Raw genomic sequence first — 16,863 nt, forward strand, 5'->3', positions numbered from 1 at the left:
TTTGGTAAAGAATGAATAATTTGGATATTGGTAGAAATACATTGCATGTCCTTGTAGCATAGACAGAGAAGGCTTGTCTTCTGTTTTTAATCTGCTTGAATTTTCTCATGTCTGCCAATGTTCTGGCTCCAGATGGGGCTCTGTATGCCTGAGATGGAGTGCATATGTCCTGACTCCAGATGTTGCTCTGTATGACTGAGAGGGTTAGTTCATGGCCTGGTATGCTGGAGTTTTGTTTCTGCAGGCTTATAGGTGACTTTGTAGGTCTGAAGATAATGCAGGCCCATGGGACGGTGGTATTCCTTGAGTGTTGAGGAGACATGGCTGTATTTTCTGGCGCTTGATGAAATGTACATACATTTCTGAAATGGATTTCAGGAAAGGCTGTCAACACGTTTTACAGCAGGAAGAGGTGGGGGCAGGGGAGCGCCTCTCTTATTTTGTTTTGTTGATGCATTGTATGAAGGAAAGGACTGTGGCAAAGATGAATCTAAGTGGTTTTGTATTGTCAGCTGAGGAGTGAAGCCATCAAGATTCATGTCATATGGCAAGCGGAGATGTGTGATTTGTCATTGCTGGCTGCACTTAATATTGACTTTGTTTCTTCTGTAGTAGCTCTAAGTAGCTCTAAGATTCGGTTTTCTGTATGTTTCATGTCATGAGCATTTTCCAAAATCTGAAAACCTTTCAGTAAAACCAGATAAAGTTACATTTGAACAAAAAGAGTCACTGGTCATCTGCATTAAAGTGCTGACTGTTGATTCCAAACAGGCATGATATCTTAACCAGGATGATAGCATCAGACTTTCTTACATTTAAAGCCTCAAAGGTTGATTGGTAGAATACCTGTTGAAATGTCAGCCACTGCCAGTAATTTGTACCACATTTCAGTCCAGACTCTTCTGTGACTTCTGGACTTGGTCCCCTTCTTCCACAGATCTTTCTCTTCAGGAATCCACTGCGGGTTTCTTGCAGTCTTGTCTGGGTGTTGCATTTTCTTCTTTTCCTTTCTTTTGGGTGGTTTAGGTGGTTTGGGGACAGTCCAGTAACTTACTCCTTTCTTCCTGGTCCCTAGGGGGCACTGTGGTACTTACCTTTGGGGTTTCCTGGTACCCCCTCTACACATTCCACTTACCTAGGTGTGGGTCCTGCATTCGCATTCCATTTTTTAGTGGATGGTTTGTGCTGCCCCTAGGGTCACTATTGTCTATTAGCTATTGCACTGTTTTCTAATGCTTTCTATGCCTATTTCTGATTACTAGTGTTCACATCTAGTGTGTTACTTGCCTCCTATTGGATGGTTGCTTCGCTAGGTCTTTTTGGTAATTGTGTCAATAAAATAAAGTACCTTTATGTTTGTAACACTGAGTGTTTTCTTTCATGTGTGAAAGTGCTGTGTGACTACAGTGGTATTGCATGAGCTTTGCATGTCTCCTAGATAAGCCTTGGCTGCTCATCCACAGCTACCTCTAGAGAGCCTGGCTTCTAGACACTGCCTACACTACACTAATATGGGATACCTGGACCTGATATAAGGAGTAAGTGCCTCAGGTACCCACCACACACCAGGCCAGCTTCCTACAGGGGGATTGTATTGCAATAAATTTCCGGAACCCATCATATGTACGGAATATATTGAGAACGAAGGAATATAGCTACCACACTGAGTCCTGGATTGTTGCACTCGCTCAGCCAAGTACTTGGGCCTCTCCAAGCTGAGTGTCCCCTTTAATTTGTCCCAAAAATCTTTTCACAACTGTGTGATTTAGCGTACATAGAATGACTACATGGGGACCTTTTAGCCTATCAGGAATTACGATCTAATATTGCAATCCCCCTATTGAGTCTCAGTACTACTAATTCTGCTGTTGTTCCATCAAATTCTTGGGCCACTTTGCTGAGGATACGAAGCTCAAACGTGGCCAGGCTATGGGCAAAAATAAGTTTGCCCGAATGGCTTTCTTTTATCAAGGGATATGATATTGTTATTTTCCAGGAGACTTGGGATATTTCGCCTATTGTGGTAGATGGGTATCAATGTTACAGTGTCCCTGCTATTCCCTCCTGTCATGGCGGAGCTTGGGAGGGCTAGCGGGAAGGGTTAGTATTGAGGGTCTTGGGTTGACAGTCAGGTTACCCCCTGTTCAAGCAAGGACCCTCACTCTAGTCAGGGTAAAAGAGAATCACCCTCAGCTAACCCCTGCTTACCCCCTTGGTAGCTTGGCACAGCAGTAGGCTTAACTTCAGAGTGCTAGGTGTAAAGTATTTGTACCAACACACACAGTAACTCAATGAAAACACTACAAAATGACACAACACCGGTTTAGAAAAATAGGAAATATTTATCTAAACAAAACAAGACCAAAACAACAAAAATCCGACATCCACAAGTCAAGTTATGAATTTTTAAAGATTAAACTCAAAAATAGCACTTAGAAACAAAAATGCTTTGATGAGATTTTAACACAGCGTCGTGACGGAGTCGTTCCCAACAAGCCGACACCAGCGGCGCCGGACACGGAGTCGTGTAGACCCACAAGTACAGTACCTTTGGTGAAGAGTGAAAACAAGCCGATGCGCAAAGTCAGGAATCGCGGCATCTGTGCGAAACGTTGAATCCGTGCACTTCGAGCGGCGTCGGTCACAACGTGGTGCGGCGACTTCCACGGAGTCGCGGACTTCAGCGGGGCTGCTGCGGCGTCGGGGCTGCGAAGAGCGCCACGTTCCAGCGAAGGTCACGGCGTCGGGTGCAGGCGGAGTTACCGGATTTAGCAGCGCATCGGTCTGGAGTCGTCCGAAGTCGATTTCCTTGGATTTCCACCAGCTTTCCTTTCAAGGGCCCAGGGACTGGATAGGGCACCACTTGTCAGAGCAGGAGTCTCTCCATAGACTCCAGGTGCGGGTAGAGAGAAGTCTTTGCTGTCCCTGAGACTTCAAACAACAGGAGGCAAGCTCTAAATCAAGCCCTTGGAGATTACTTCACAAGATGGAAGGCACACAAAGTCCAGTCTTTGCCCTCTTACTCTGGCAGAAGCAGCACTGCAGGAAAGCTCCACAAAGCACAGTCACAGGCAGGGCAGCACTTCTTCCTCAGCTATCAGCTCTTCTCCAGGCAGAGGTTCCTCTTGGTTCCAGAAGTGTTTCTAAAGTCTGTAGATTTGGGTGCCCTTCTTATACCCATTTTAGCCTTTGAAGTCAACTTTCTTGAAAGGGGACTCACACCTACTTGTGAAATCCTGCCTTGCCAAGGCAAGGCATCAGACACACAGCAGGGGGTTGGAGCCGGCATTGTCAGAGGCAGGCACAGTCCTTTCAGATGAGAGTGACCACTCCACCCCTCCCTCCTAGCAGAGATGGCTAATCAGGAAATGCAGGTTACACCCCAGCCCCCTTTGTGTCACTGTCTAGTGCAAGGTGAAAAACAACCCAACTGTCAAACTGACCCAGACAGGGAATCCACAAACAAGGCAGAGTCACAGAATGGTTTAAGCAAGAAAATGCTCACTTTCTAAAAGTGGCATTTTCAAACGCACAATCTTAAAATCAACTTTACTAAAAGATGTATTTTTAAATTGTGAGTTCAGGGACCCCAAACTCCACATGTCCATCTACTCTCTAGGGGAATCTACACTTTAATCATAATTAAAGGTAGCCCCCATGTTATCCTATGAGAGAGACAGGCCTTGCAACAGTGAAAAACGAAGTTGGCAGTATTTCACTGTCAGGACATATAAACCGCATTACTGTATGTCCTACCTTATCCATACACTGCACCCTGCCCTTGGGGCTACCTAGGGCCTACCTTAGGGGTGCCTTTCATGTAAGAAAAGGGAAGGTTTAGACCTGGCAAGTGGGTACACTTGCCAAGTCGAATTTACAGTGTAAAAATACACACACAGACACTGCAGTGGCAGGTCTGAGACAGGATTACAGAGCTACTTGTGTGGGTGGCACAACCAGTGCTGCAGGCCCACTAGTAGCATTTGATTTACAGGCCCTGGCACCTCTAGTGCACCTTACTAGGGACTTACTAGTAAATCAAATAGGCCAATCATGGATAAACCAATTACATACAATTTACACGGAGAGCATATGCACTTTAGCACTGGTTAGCAGTGGGAAAGTGCTCAGAGTTCAAAAGCCAACAGCGACAGGTCAGAAAGAAATAGGAGGCAGGAGGCAAAAAGATTCAGGATGACCCTGCATAAGCAAAATTCCAACATGACCCCCTACTAGCCTAAAGCCAGGGGAGAACAATCAATACCTTGATGTACCTCCCTGATTGGGGCGATAGAACAAGGACCCAGACCCACAACAGCAGGGGCATGTTCCAGTTCTACGCCTTCCTGACTCCCGTTGGATCCCTCTGTCCATACTCTCAGGGCCCACTAAGCTAACCCATGGGGAACCCTTCTCCACATCTGCAGACACCATCTGTGCAGCGCCTAACTTTACTTTGCTCACAGATGTATTGCAATGGGCAGATAGTACCACCAGGGCCAACACAGTGGTGTTGCCCACTCCACCCCTGGGGTGTGACTCTCGTTCCACCCCCAGGGGCAGCTCTGTCCTCCAGGACAGCAAGCCACAGGGACCCCTGACAACTGTCATGGATGAGAGCCTGACCTCAGGCCTCTCCACCCATTGTGACTGTGGAGAGTGGGGGGCGGTAGCCCCAGGTTCCTGACACCCTTTGACCACTCCACCTTCCACCAGGTCAGAGAAGATAACCTGACACTGGTCCTCCCCTCTGGGGCTCTGTACCCTCCCTCAAGGAGCGGCACCCCCAGAGTAAACAATTGTCAGGGTGCTTGTAGAAGCAGTCCTGCACAATTCTTCCACCAGTGCAGGGATGTTAACCTGCAACTGATCCTCCAACCTGGGGTCTGTACCTTCAGGTTGGACCAGGGCCAGGGGTGAGGCTTCCATCCCCCTGCCCTCTCTTCTGGGGTCCTGAACCACCCAACTAGGAGTGGCCCCCCAGAAGACAACATGGTAGGGGCACTGTTAGCAGTAACCCCTTCCTCCAGGTCAGGGGGGACACCCTGAACATGGCCTTCCAATCCAGGGTCTGTACCCTTAGATTGCTCTGAGGTCAGGGGTGGGTCTTTCTCTCCCCTTCCCCTACTCTCAGGGTTCTGCACCCACCCCTCAGGGAGAGTACCCCTTGAAATCACACCAGGGGGGGTGATTGGGCAAACCGCCCACCCCTCCAGGTCAGGGTTTACCCCCTGCACCTGATCCTCCAGTCCAGGGTCTGTACCCACAGACTGGACCACTGCCTGGCAACCCAGGACTTCCTGGGGGGCATACCTACCCCCCACCAGGTCAGAGTTTACCCTCTGAACCTGGTCATCCAACCCAGAGTCACCACCCTGCGGTTGAACCACTGCCTGGCGCACCAGGACTTCCTTGGGAGCACACTTACCCCCCATCAGGTCAGAGTTTACCCCCTGAAACTGATCATTCAACCCAGAGTCACCACCCTGCGGTTGAACCATTGCCTGGCACACCAGGACTTCCAGGGGGGCACACTTACCCCCCTCAAGGGACACACTGTCCCGAAGGGCCACACAAGAGTCTGGCTGGCGCAAGTCTCCTGACCTCTGCCCATCTGACAGAGTCTGGATTCGCCCCAACCCAGAAATGGTCTCACCAAGGTCATTCATGGGGGGCTCTGCTCTCAGAGCTGGCCCCTGACCCTCCAGTTTCTCCACTGGGGTCCGCAACCCCCTCTCAACCCTCTGTCTGGACTTCTGCACCCCCTCACTAGGAGTGGTACTGCCAGACACCTGAACTGGTGGGACGCTGGCTACAGCCGCCCCCCCAAGTTTTCCTGACACTGTGGGGTCTCCCTCAACAGATGGCCCTATGGTACAGGCTAGGCTCCCCTCCTGGTGTTCCCTCATGGAACCCTCCAGGACCTGGGACCGGATCTTGGGCACCTTGGGCCTCAACCCATACCCATTCCCTCTCCTCTGAGACTGGACATGGAGTCCCTCACCCATCCCACTACACTGGGACCTACCTGGGACACTACAATCCTTCCCTACCTCACCTGGTTGGGAACTACCTAGACCACTCCTCTCAGGAGCACCCCCAAATGCCTCTTCAGACTCTCTGGTACTGACCCGGAAGTCTGCCTCCATTGTAAGCTCCCTGGGGTCAGAGAACTCACACTCCACCTGGTGATGGCATAGCTCAGGAAAATAAGGACTAGACATATGCTCTCCAGCAATTACATCACTCAGCCCCTCACATGAATTAACCAAAGTACCCTTCACCCAACCATCCAGTGACTCTGCTTTGAAAAAGCACCCCACATCACCCTCCTGAGACTGGTGAGACAGTACCTGACTGTCCCTGACACTCAACACACACTCTTCTGGGATGTCTTCACACTCCATAACCAGGACTTCTACCTGGGGGGAACCCCTCTCCCTGTCACTCTCACCTAGAGTCAGTAGAGTGTCCCTCCCACCAGTAGGAATATGACTCACCATGCCAGTTCCCCGATCCACCTCAGGGACCCCGTGCATCACTGGAGCTACCTCATACCCCTGAACCTCCTGGTGTGTGTTAACTCCCTCCTTCAAGTAGGGCACCACATCTCTGGGCATGAGCACTTCTTCAGCAGCACTGGATATAAAATTGTTGCTGCCACCATTCCAGCTGGATTCAGCCCTCATGACTTCCAGCTCCTTCATTTTGAGCTCATAAGCACAAATCCTCTTTTTGATCTCTAAGTCCCTCCTCCTTTCTTCCAACTCCTTCTCCCTTTGCAATCTCAACTCTTTGAACCGGCGAGCCCTCTCTGCCTGTCTGTCCTGTAACTCTTCAGGAGTCAGACCCTTGGATGACACCCTGCTACCCCTCCTGGGGACCCTCCCCCCAGGCGTAACAGGTACCTCCACTACACCACTGTGTATCCTCTGCACTTCCCCACCCACATTCTCCTCCTCTGTGTGGCCTCCAGCCTTCTTGATTGTCACCCAGGCCCTCTGTGCCTTTTGCAGCTCCCCCTCCCTGGTGGAGCTCTCAGTGGGACAGTCAAGATCTTTAAGGAACTGTTTCAATTGAGCAACTGAGTACTCCTTCAGTTTCTCTATTTCAAACACAGCTCCAGCTGTTGCATCTCCAGATTGAGACATGGTGGTCACAAGTGCAAAGTTACAAAGGCAGAAAATAAGTTCCCATGAAGTAAAAAGAATCCGTCAAGGGATCAGCAAAATCATGGAAGTAGAACAAAAAGGAGTCCTTAAGAGAAAAAGCAACAGATCACCAAACAAGTAGTATGTGGTCACGTAGTGGTCTGAACTCAAACAGTAGTGTACACTTAATCTCTGTATGTCAAGTACAAATACAAGTCCAAATCCCAACCGCTGATCACCAATGTTAGAAATAGGGTCTTTGGTTGACAGTCAGGTTACCCCCTGTTCAAGCAAGGACCCTCACTCTAGTCAGGGTAGAAGAGAATCACCCTCAGCTAACCCCTGCTTACCCCCTTGGTAGCTTGGCAGAGCAGTAGGCTTAACTTCAGAGCGCTAGGTGTAAAGTATTTGTACCAACACACACAGTAACTCAATGAAAACACTACAAAATGACACAACACCGGTTTAGAAAAATAGGAAATATTTATCTAAACAAAACAAGACCAAAACGACAAAAATCCGACATACACAAGTCAAGTTATGAATTTTTAAAGATTAAACTCAAAAATAGCGCTTAGAAACAAAAATGCTTTGATGAGATGTTAACATGGCGTCGTGACGGAGTCGTTCCCAACAAACCGACACCAGCGGCGCCGGACACGGAGTCGTGTAGACCCCCAAGTACAGTACCTTTGGTGAAGAGTGAAAACAAGCCGATGCGCGAAGTCGGCAATCGCGGCGTCTGCGCGAAACGTTGAATCCGTGCACTTCGAGCGGCGTCGGTCACAACGTGGTGCAGCGACTTCCACAGAGTCGCGGACTTCAGCGGGGCTGCTGCGGCGTCGGGCTGCGAAGAGCGTCACGTTCCAGCGAAGGTCACGGCGTCGGGTGCAGGCGGAGTTACCGGATTTAGCAGTGCGTCGGTCCAGAGTCGTCCGAAGTCGATTTCCTTGGATTTCCACCAGCTTTCCTTTCAAGGGCCCAGGGACTGGATAGGGCACCACTTGTCAGAGCAGGAGTGTCTCCAGATACTCCAGGTGCTGGCAGAGAGAAGTCTTTGCTGTCCCTGAGACTTCAAACAACAGGAGGCAAGCTCTAAATCAAGCCCTTGGAGATTACTTCACAAGATGGAAGGCACACAAAGTCCAGTCTTTGCCCTCTTACTCTGGCAGAAGCAGCACTGCAGGAAAGCTCCACAAAGCACAGTCACAGGCAGGGCAGCACTTCTTCCTCAGCTATCAGCTCTTCTCCAGGCAGAGGTTCCTCTTGGTTCCAGAAGTGTTTCTAAAGTCTGTAGATTTGGGTGCCCTTCTTATACCCATTTTAGTCTTTGAAGTCACCTTTCTTCAAAGGGGACTCACACCTACTTGTGAAATCCTGCCTTGCCCAGGCAAGGCATCAGACACACAGCAGGGGGTTGGAGCCGACATTGTCAGAGGCAGGCACAGTCCTTTCAGATGAGAGTGACCACTCCGCCTCTCCCTCCTAGCAGAGATGGCTAATCAGGAAATGCAGGTTACACCCCAGCCCCCTTTGTGTCACGGTCTAGTGCGAGGTGAAAACAACCCAACTGTCAAACTGACCCAGACAGGGAATCCACAAACAAGGCAGAGTCACAGAATGGTTTAAGCAAGAAAATGCTCACTTTCTAAAAGTGGCATTTTCAAACGCACAATCTTAAAATCAACTTTATTAAAAGATGTATTTTTAAATTGTGAGTTCAGGGACCCCAAACTCCACATGTCCATCTACTCTCTAGGGGAATCTACACTTCAATCATAATTAAAGGTAGCCCCCATGTTATCCTATGAGAGAGACAGGCCTTGCAACAGTGAAAAACGAAGTTGGCAGTATTTCACTGTCAGGACATATAAACCACATTACTATATGTCCTACCTTATCCATACACTGCACCCTGCCCTTGGGGCTACCTAGGGCCTACCTTAGGGGTGCCTTACATGTAAGAAAAGGGAAGGTTTAGGCCTGGCAAGTGGGTACACTTGCCAAGTCGAATTTACAGTGTAAAAATACACACACAGACACTGCAGTGGCAGGTCTGAGACAGGATTACAGAGCTACTTATGTGGGTGGCACAACCAGTGCTGCAGGCCCACTAGTAGCATTTGATTTACAGGCCCTGGCACCTCTAGTGCACCTTACTAGGGAGTTACTAGTAAATCAAATAGGCCAATCATGGATAAACCAATTACATACAATTTACACGGAGAGCATATGCACTTTAGCACTGGTTAGCAGTGGGAAAGTGCTCAGAGTTCAAAAGCCAACAGCGACAGGTCAGAAAAAAATAGGAAGCAGGAGGCAAAAAGATTCAGGATGACCCTGCATAAGCAAAAGTCCAACAGGGTCATGTTAATATCTTGGAGACGTCAAATAGTAGTTTCCAAGTCATACAGTTGAAGAGTTATCTGAGTCTGTACCTGGTTAACTTCTATAATAATGACTTCTCTAATATCCCGAATACCAAATTTCCAGCGTTGTTTAATTACATCATCTTGCTGCTACACAGTATTAGCCAAAGAGCAGATTTCTTATCTCTGTCTGGCAGGAGATTTCAATATGAGACTCTCCCCTAAATGTGGCACCCTTTGCACAGACAGGTGCTCCCCTTTAAAAAATGATCCTAGAAACCAGGAGTTGGCACCTTCTCTTGCTTCCCTTGATGTAGTAAATGTGCTGGAAGTAGCTGGCACCAGTGAGCCCAGCCTTCCCACTTTTAGGGGCAGAGGGAGCCCTTCCATAATAGACTATGGGTCTGATTTGGATATTGGCGGAAGGGTTACTCCATCACAACAGTAAAGAATATCCCGTCCGACAAAATCTAAATCCTATTATATTCAATGGGATTTAGATTTTGGTGGACGGGATATCATCACTGTTGTGTATAAAACATAATACTGACTTTTGGGCCCCATTAATGATAATGTTTTTAATAATCTTGCACACTCCCCAATGCCAGTTTCTTGGTCGTCATCTATTATAGTAATTATATTTATAACAGGTTACTGGTCCTACCCTGGGTGTTAAAGGACCTTCTCATTGATCGGTCAAATTGCTAGGGAAGGTAATATACAACAGAATTAAGGAGTGAATTCAGACAGAATCAGTCCTGTATCCCTGTCACTAATGGTTCAGAAATTAAGTAGGGACCATTGAGCAATGTCTTAGTTTGAAGCTGGTTCTTGGTAAATATACCGTTGCTAAACCAGCTATTCTTTCTTTGGCATTTAAAGTCTTGACTTCAATGTTTGACTGTGTTAATTGCTCCAAATTATGAGAAATGCTCATTTTTAGAGGGCTGAATGAAGCACATGTGCATTTTTTGGCATATTTGCAAAAAAGATGTGAGAGCCAGTGATAAAGTTAGCACACAGGGAGAAGTATCTGGTGCTATAGACATTTGCCGCGGCTTGAGACAGGGGTGTGTGCTGGCCCCGCTTTTATTTATTTTATATGTTAATGAGCTCCACCCTTTTTAATTACCATTACTCCCAATGTACCTAAAATAAAATGTCACCCACATTATATATGCCGATGATGCAGGTCTTATGGTATGCACACAAAGGGCTTTGCGTCTGCTGATGCATGCTTTCATGAATTTTATGGCTGCTTTGGTATCTAACCACAAATTTTACAAAATCACATATTATGGCATGCAGTCAACAATGCAGAGAGCTCTCGATCTGTTGCTATTAACTGCCTGAGTAGCATACAAAGAGCTCTCGAACCTATCTGTTGGTATTAACCACCTGAGTAGCACTAGCACCTTTTCTTTTTTAGAGGTAACTTTTTCCTCCTCATGGTCCTGGACTCCAAACATTGCGCAGCTCAGGATAACGTTGTCAAGGGCAAATGGAGCCTTATATAGTCTCCCACAGCCAATGGGGGAGGTCCTCTCCTCCCCTTATTGCAGATATATGTCACAAAGCATCTCTATTGCAATGTACGGGCTGAGGTGTCAGGTATTTCGCAAAGTGAGGCTATTCAGTGTGAAGAAAATTGATTTTGTAGGAAACTTCTTTCATCCCCCATATCATCCTCCCATTAAATCGGCCTTGAAAAGCTGTGGCTGCCCTATTTAGAAGAACGTATCAGGGCCCGTCCTGTGCTATTGTGGTTGGGAATTTAGAGAAATGAGGAGGCCACTCAGTCAAGAGATATTTTATTGGCCTGCTTTTCATGTGATAGAGGTTTTTGAATTCCTTGGTTAGCATATGTGAAATCGGAATATTCCAAAATCTTTTTTGCAATATGCTTTTATTGAGCCGGAAACATGTAATAACTTAAGCAAAAGGCATGTTCAACAAGCACTGTGCGCGCTCACAGAGATTAAGTATAGAAGAAGAGAAACCCAATATTATCAATTATTTACAATAACTTTTTCTACAAATTTGTATATGTCATGCCCAGGGCTTTGGGAGTGCTACCTATTATTCTGTGTAAGAGCTCATACAGTAAAATATGTGTGCTTCCCGCTGGGTTTCACAAATAATTCAGATGGTAGCCCATGTCTTTGTGATGGCAAGTCTGGACAGTCAATGGTGCATTTTGCATTCTGTTGTAAAATGTATGGAAGGTTTACTAGACATTTTTAATTCCACTCTTAAAGAAGAAATGCCATAGCATTAGACACTGCAGACCAGCTTTTATTATCCATTACAGCTATCATATGATGAAGTTATTTTGCATACTGGGTCCTTTGTAAGATCTGCTGTGACGGCCGCAGAACTATGCTCTTATAAATATGCTGCCATACTGTATGTATTTTGCCAAAATATTGCCTTGCACTATCTTTTATCAGCTGTTTCTATAGTATGTGATTTTAACCATTAATGTTACTTTTGTGGATGCTTATAGACTCCGAATAAAGTTTTCGGAATCTGAATCTGAACATGGGAATTGTTCAATGTTTAATGATTGTTTTTCATTGTTTCTAAATGCTTTATATTTTTAATTATGTCAAATATGTTATTTTTCAATTATCCTATAGATAATTATAAATAATATGGTAATGGATTGCTGTAATTGTTAATTGATCAACTAGATTATTGATTTTGTAAATTATTGTATTTATTTTTCATGATATTTTTCATCCTTGAAAAGGACCCAGGCCTGTGAGCCACTACAGGGCAAAATAAGTGCTGGCTGTTATTGCACCAGTTGAAGAGCATGGATTAAATTCTTTCCATATCATGAATTGCATCACTTCTGTCTTTTGTTTGTCTATATAAAAATTGATGAATACAATCATCTTTGTATAATATTACATATCTATGTTGGACACTATCTCTACTACTTTAAACATATCAGAATTACATGAAATTACTAGATGTGTGATGTTTTATCCTCTAAAACCCAAACATACTGTTGAGAATATAAATTATGTGTCCTGAGTCAAATGGTTGGGGCTTTTTCCTCAAAGCTGTGGCACAACTGCACTCCTCTCCTGCGCCACCATCTCCAATGTGGACTTGATTTGGCTTTTCTTGTGTTGATCATTCTCCGTTTCTATTTACAAGCTTTTTTGGACTTCATATTTGGCTCAGTCCGTGGTAGGAAACCATCTCCCTCATTAGCTTCAGAAAGAGACCGTATTTGACATTGTCCCATTTAAACAGAATGCAAAAGGGATGATCCCACCAGTATTTGACCTCTCTGTCCTGCAAAAAAAGCAATCACAGACTAAAATTCTGTCTCTTTCTGCAAGGTAATGGTGCATAAAGCCTGGAAGATCTGGAGGGAGTGTTCTTCAAATGTGATAGTGTCAATGGCCTTCACTGCCACCACAATGACCTCTTTTTTAGCTGAAATAGTGAAATAATGAGAATGTCTAGAGCAGTGTTCTTGCGTGTCAAAGGGCCCACTCTCTGCATGCTACGTAGTATAAAGTCGTCTTCTGCTAGATCCAGTAGACATGTCTGACCAACCACTTAACAAATGTCTCAAAGTCATTCCTCTCTGGATTCCTTGGTGTACCTCTTCTATAATATTTAGCATCATAAGCATTTTTCAAGATCTTCAAGATGTTTTTTTCAAGTCAGAGTTCTACTCTCAGAGCTTGAGAAGCTCTTGTCCCATTGACTCCAGCTCATCTTCACTTTCATAATGGGCTGTTTCTAAATCATCCACTCTGTGCCCCATAGCTGACATGTTGTGCTTGATGTCTTGCAATTGATTCACAAGCTCTGCTCTACGGACAGCTATCTCATCATGAATGCCCCAACACAGTCCTTCCAAGAAGGATCTTGTCAGCGGTAGTTTCACATCCATCTCTCCCTTTCTCTGAGCCTGGTCTTCCACAAGAGAGCTAGACTTCATTGGCGAGTGTTTTTCGAGCCCCTTCTCTCTTAGGCATTTTTTGAGTGATGTTTCTTTTTTCCCTTCAGAAACAGTCACATGGATGCTAGGTCACACTGGATGTACAGGCCGCCAGGTACTCCTACTTAATTGCTGCATGCGTATCAGTTTGTGGAACTTGTCCACTTCATGCAGAATCCAGTGGATTCATGTAATTATTGCACTCCCCCTTATCAATACTGTGATAAGGTCATGATAGCAAGCGTTATTTTCTTTACAGGCGATGAGCCACGCTGCATAAAACATCTTGCTCGGTGAGTAGTGCAGTTTCACTAGTATTGCTATCATTGCCTTTACATCATTATAGATGAGGGGGAGTGTAGAACGACACTCATTGTCCCATGTCCATGTGTATTCATCAAGGCCTCCTTCCACTAGGCCTCTCTGGGCTGTAGCCTTGGTCTGGGCTGATGCGCTCATCTCCCCCAACATCTGTTCCTTCGGCACTAACCTGCACTCAGCATATTTTCAGAATCTGCTTCCTCCGCAGCGACCAGCCGGACGTGTTCTTTGTCCAAAGGGTCTGGATCGCTCTTCATTGGTCTGAGCCACAAGACCAGCAACCAGATTCTCAGCACTCACTGCTCATCACTTGCTATGGCCAGCATCTTGCAACTACCACAGCGCCACTCCAAAATCCCAGCATCGTTGCCCCCAACTTCAGGGCAAGCAAGGCCCCCGCTCAATGCTCCACGCCACGTTAGAGAGCTGCGCTCATCAGTAGTCCCAGAAAGAGAGGAGAAACCCACGTCCTAACTGGCAGCCACTTTGACCCCATCCCTAAGTTATGAAATGTAATGTAATGTTGCATGTATTTGTTTTATTTTTTAATAAGTATATTTTTCAATATTAATATCCCGTTTAATATTAAAACTTAGATATTCACTCCAATTTTGTGACACTATTTTGTTCTTTTAAATTTTTGTAGTTGATAACTTGATCTTTACGTTCAAAGTATGTAAAATTGATATTTTTCTCCTCAATATTTCTGGCGATGTTTTTGTATTTCGATACTTTTGGTTCAGTTATTTTGTCATACAACCAAACAACCGCATAAATTTCACTTAGAAAATGAACTAAATTCCAACTATCTCATTCCGATATTGGGGTTCGCACTCGTATAGAAAAAGGATTGACAATACTGTCACTACAGAAACATCTCCCTTACCACATCCTAAAAGAAGGGTGGTTGGGCTCCTGTGCCTAATCGTGGCCTCCCGTCATCTTTGGAATGTGTCCTGCTAGGAAATCATAGCATGCACATGAGTGTTGTCCATGTCATCCACAAACAATTGGCCCAATTGTTTTTAAAGTAGCTGGTAGGTGTTAATCAGCTGCCACGCGTGGGTGTGTACTTGACGTCAGCGTTTTATTATCTGAGAGTCGCATATAAAACCTCTTTTCCTCTGATAAGCGCTTACAATCGCCAGGAGCAGACTCCACATCTCACCTCCTTACTGGGCGCATACAGGTAAGTGCAACATTAGGGACAAAGAAGCTGCAAAGACTGTTAACATGTCACAGCCTTTGTTAAGTTTACGAGGCCTTGCTTTTGCGCTAGTGAAGTGAAGGAATCTCGCTTTAACCTGTGACTGGTGTTCCCCTGGAACTTTTATTGGCATTGAGATGAGTATGTTAAAATAAGCAGGCGGTGCCTTTACTTTGTAACAGTGGAAAACGCCCTGCCCTCAGAATTGATGTAAATATGGGCTATCTGGCTTTCCGTAGCATACTATAGATTATGCTCAATTAGGTTCCTTATTTTTTCCTAACTTATTATTAGCCCAGGTTTTGTGAACCCATATATCGGCTATTCATATTTCGATGGGTCATTCTAGCATTCAGATGTCCTGTCTCAGAGCAACAAGCAAATGTGTCTTCGCCCAATTTACCTGATACGTTTTAATTAAGTTTGACAGATTCTGTTTATGGAGAGTGCAATGTTGCGCAATTTGAATATATTCTCCATTTATTTATTTCTCTTCTTGGCTCTTCGTTATGTGTTTCAACCTGCAGAGGTTTTAGTCAAGGGTGTGGTAAAATAAGACATCTGACACAAACTAAGGGCGAGATCGTGAAAACAGAAGAGTTGCAGTAGCGAGGAAATTTAAAATGAGAATTAAAGGGAAAGCAGAAAGAGGATCGACCTAAAGAAAGTGAGAACGGGGAAAACAAACAGGGAGTAACGGACAACAACTTAAAATAAGTTAATAGAGGGGTTTGATGTCATATCTATACCAGGAAAAGTTGTTGGGAGACATAGCTCAATGGAAAATAGTTGCAATTGAAATAATAATAAAAACTGAACTCTTTCCCCATCCCAGCATTATACAGTAGATGGACATTTGCTATCTGAAAAGCCCACAACCTAAAACATTCGTGAGCCCCGGGAGAGATGTTTTTAAACACTGTGTTTATTCTTCATAAAGCAAACCCGACCCAAGTTCCCCTGATAACCAATGTGCCATAAACTGAAAGATCTTGGTTGTTTTGTTGAAGGAAGAAAATCAGTAAATAATTATCTTGAAATGCACTCCTTGGTTAGTCTGATAATAATTGTTCACAATTGTATGAGATGACATTTGGTAATGTCCTAAGATCGTACTAACTTTGCCCATACCGACATTGCTTCCAACCTGGATCCCACCCGTAAAATATAGTAAATTAGGGAATGTTTTATAGTATCTTTGTTTGTTGTGCAAACGTTTCAGTTTAAGAGTGGGTGACAGACTTGCAAACACATGAATGCATTTCACTGATACCCCAGACAAGGATGGGCACACAGAAGAAGAACTGAAGAATCTGAGAGAGAGAAGCAAGTGGGAAATTTGTGTAGGTGAGAACACATCTGCTCTTACTACACAAAGAACCGCCTCATATCTACTCCTAGAATTGGGCTCACAAACTGGCATTGCCATTTAAATATCAGCTTTGGATTTGGACTGCAAATCACTCTGTGCACATGTGGAATAAAAAAATACAGCCCCAAGATGCACAGGGGCACCATGGTTTTCAGAGAGATGTGTCTCTTGGTGCTTCAATTTGATTCACCACTTTGCTTATCTCCATACTTGTCTGCATATACAGTATCTTGTAGTATCGGAATGAGTGCTGGAATTCTTGGGTTGATGGGATGCTGCAGTGATTTCAAAGAGATTCCCTCACATGACTTTACGGAACCTTTCTTGGTGTTGACTGCAAGCAAGACACTTCTAAGCAGTTTTCATTGAAGTCAACCATTCAATCCAGCCCAGTGCTCAGTTACAGCTGATGGTTGTAGGTGGAGCCCACCAACACTCATTTTTGGGGACCAATACTTTTTCTCATGAGACTTTGA

The 16,863-nt window shown here is 45.2% G+C and overlaps 1 protein-coding gene across 1 annotated transcript in view; it reads left to right on the plus strand.

The window, feature by feature from the left end:
* Window positions 1–16,863, plus strand: part of LOC138259741 (uncharacterized) — a 140,794-nt gene that overhangs the window by 110,674 nt on the left and 13,257 nt on the right. The window contains exons 2-3 of the mRNA XM_069207634.1: window positions 12,788–12,876; window positions 14,941–14,997. Of these exons, the coding sequence (XP_069063735.1) occupies window positions 12,788–12,876; window positions 14,941–14,997 (146 nt within the window). The remainder of the gene's footprint in view (window positions 1–12,787; window positions 12,877–14,940; window positions 14,998–16,863) is intronic.

The sequence above is a fragment of the Pleurodeles waltl genome, chromosome 9 (genome assembly GCF_031143425.1).
Source record: "Pleurodeles waltl isolate 20211129_DDA chromosome 9, aPleWal1.hap1.20221129, whole genome shotgun sequence".
NCBI lineage: Eukaryota > Metazoa > Chordata > Amphibia > Caudata > Salamandridae > Pleurodeles > Pleurodeles waltl.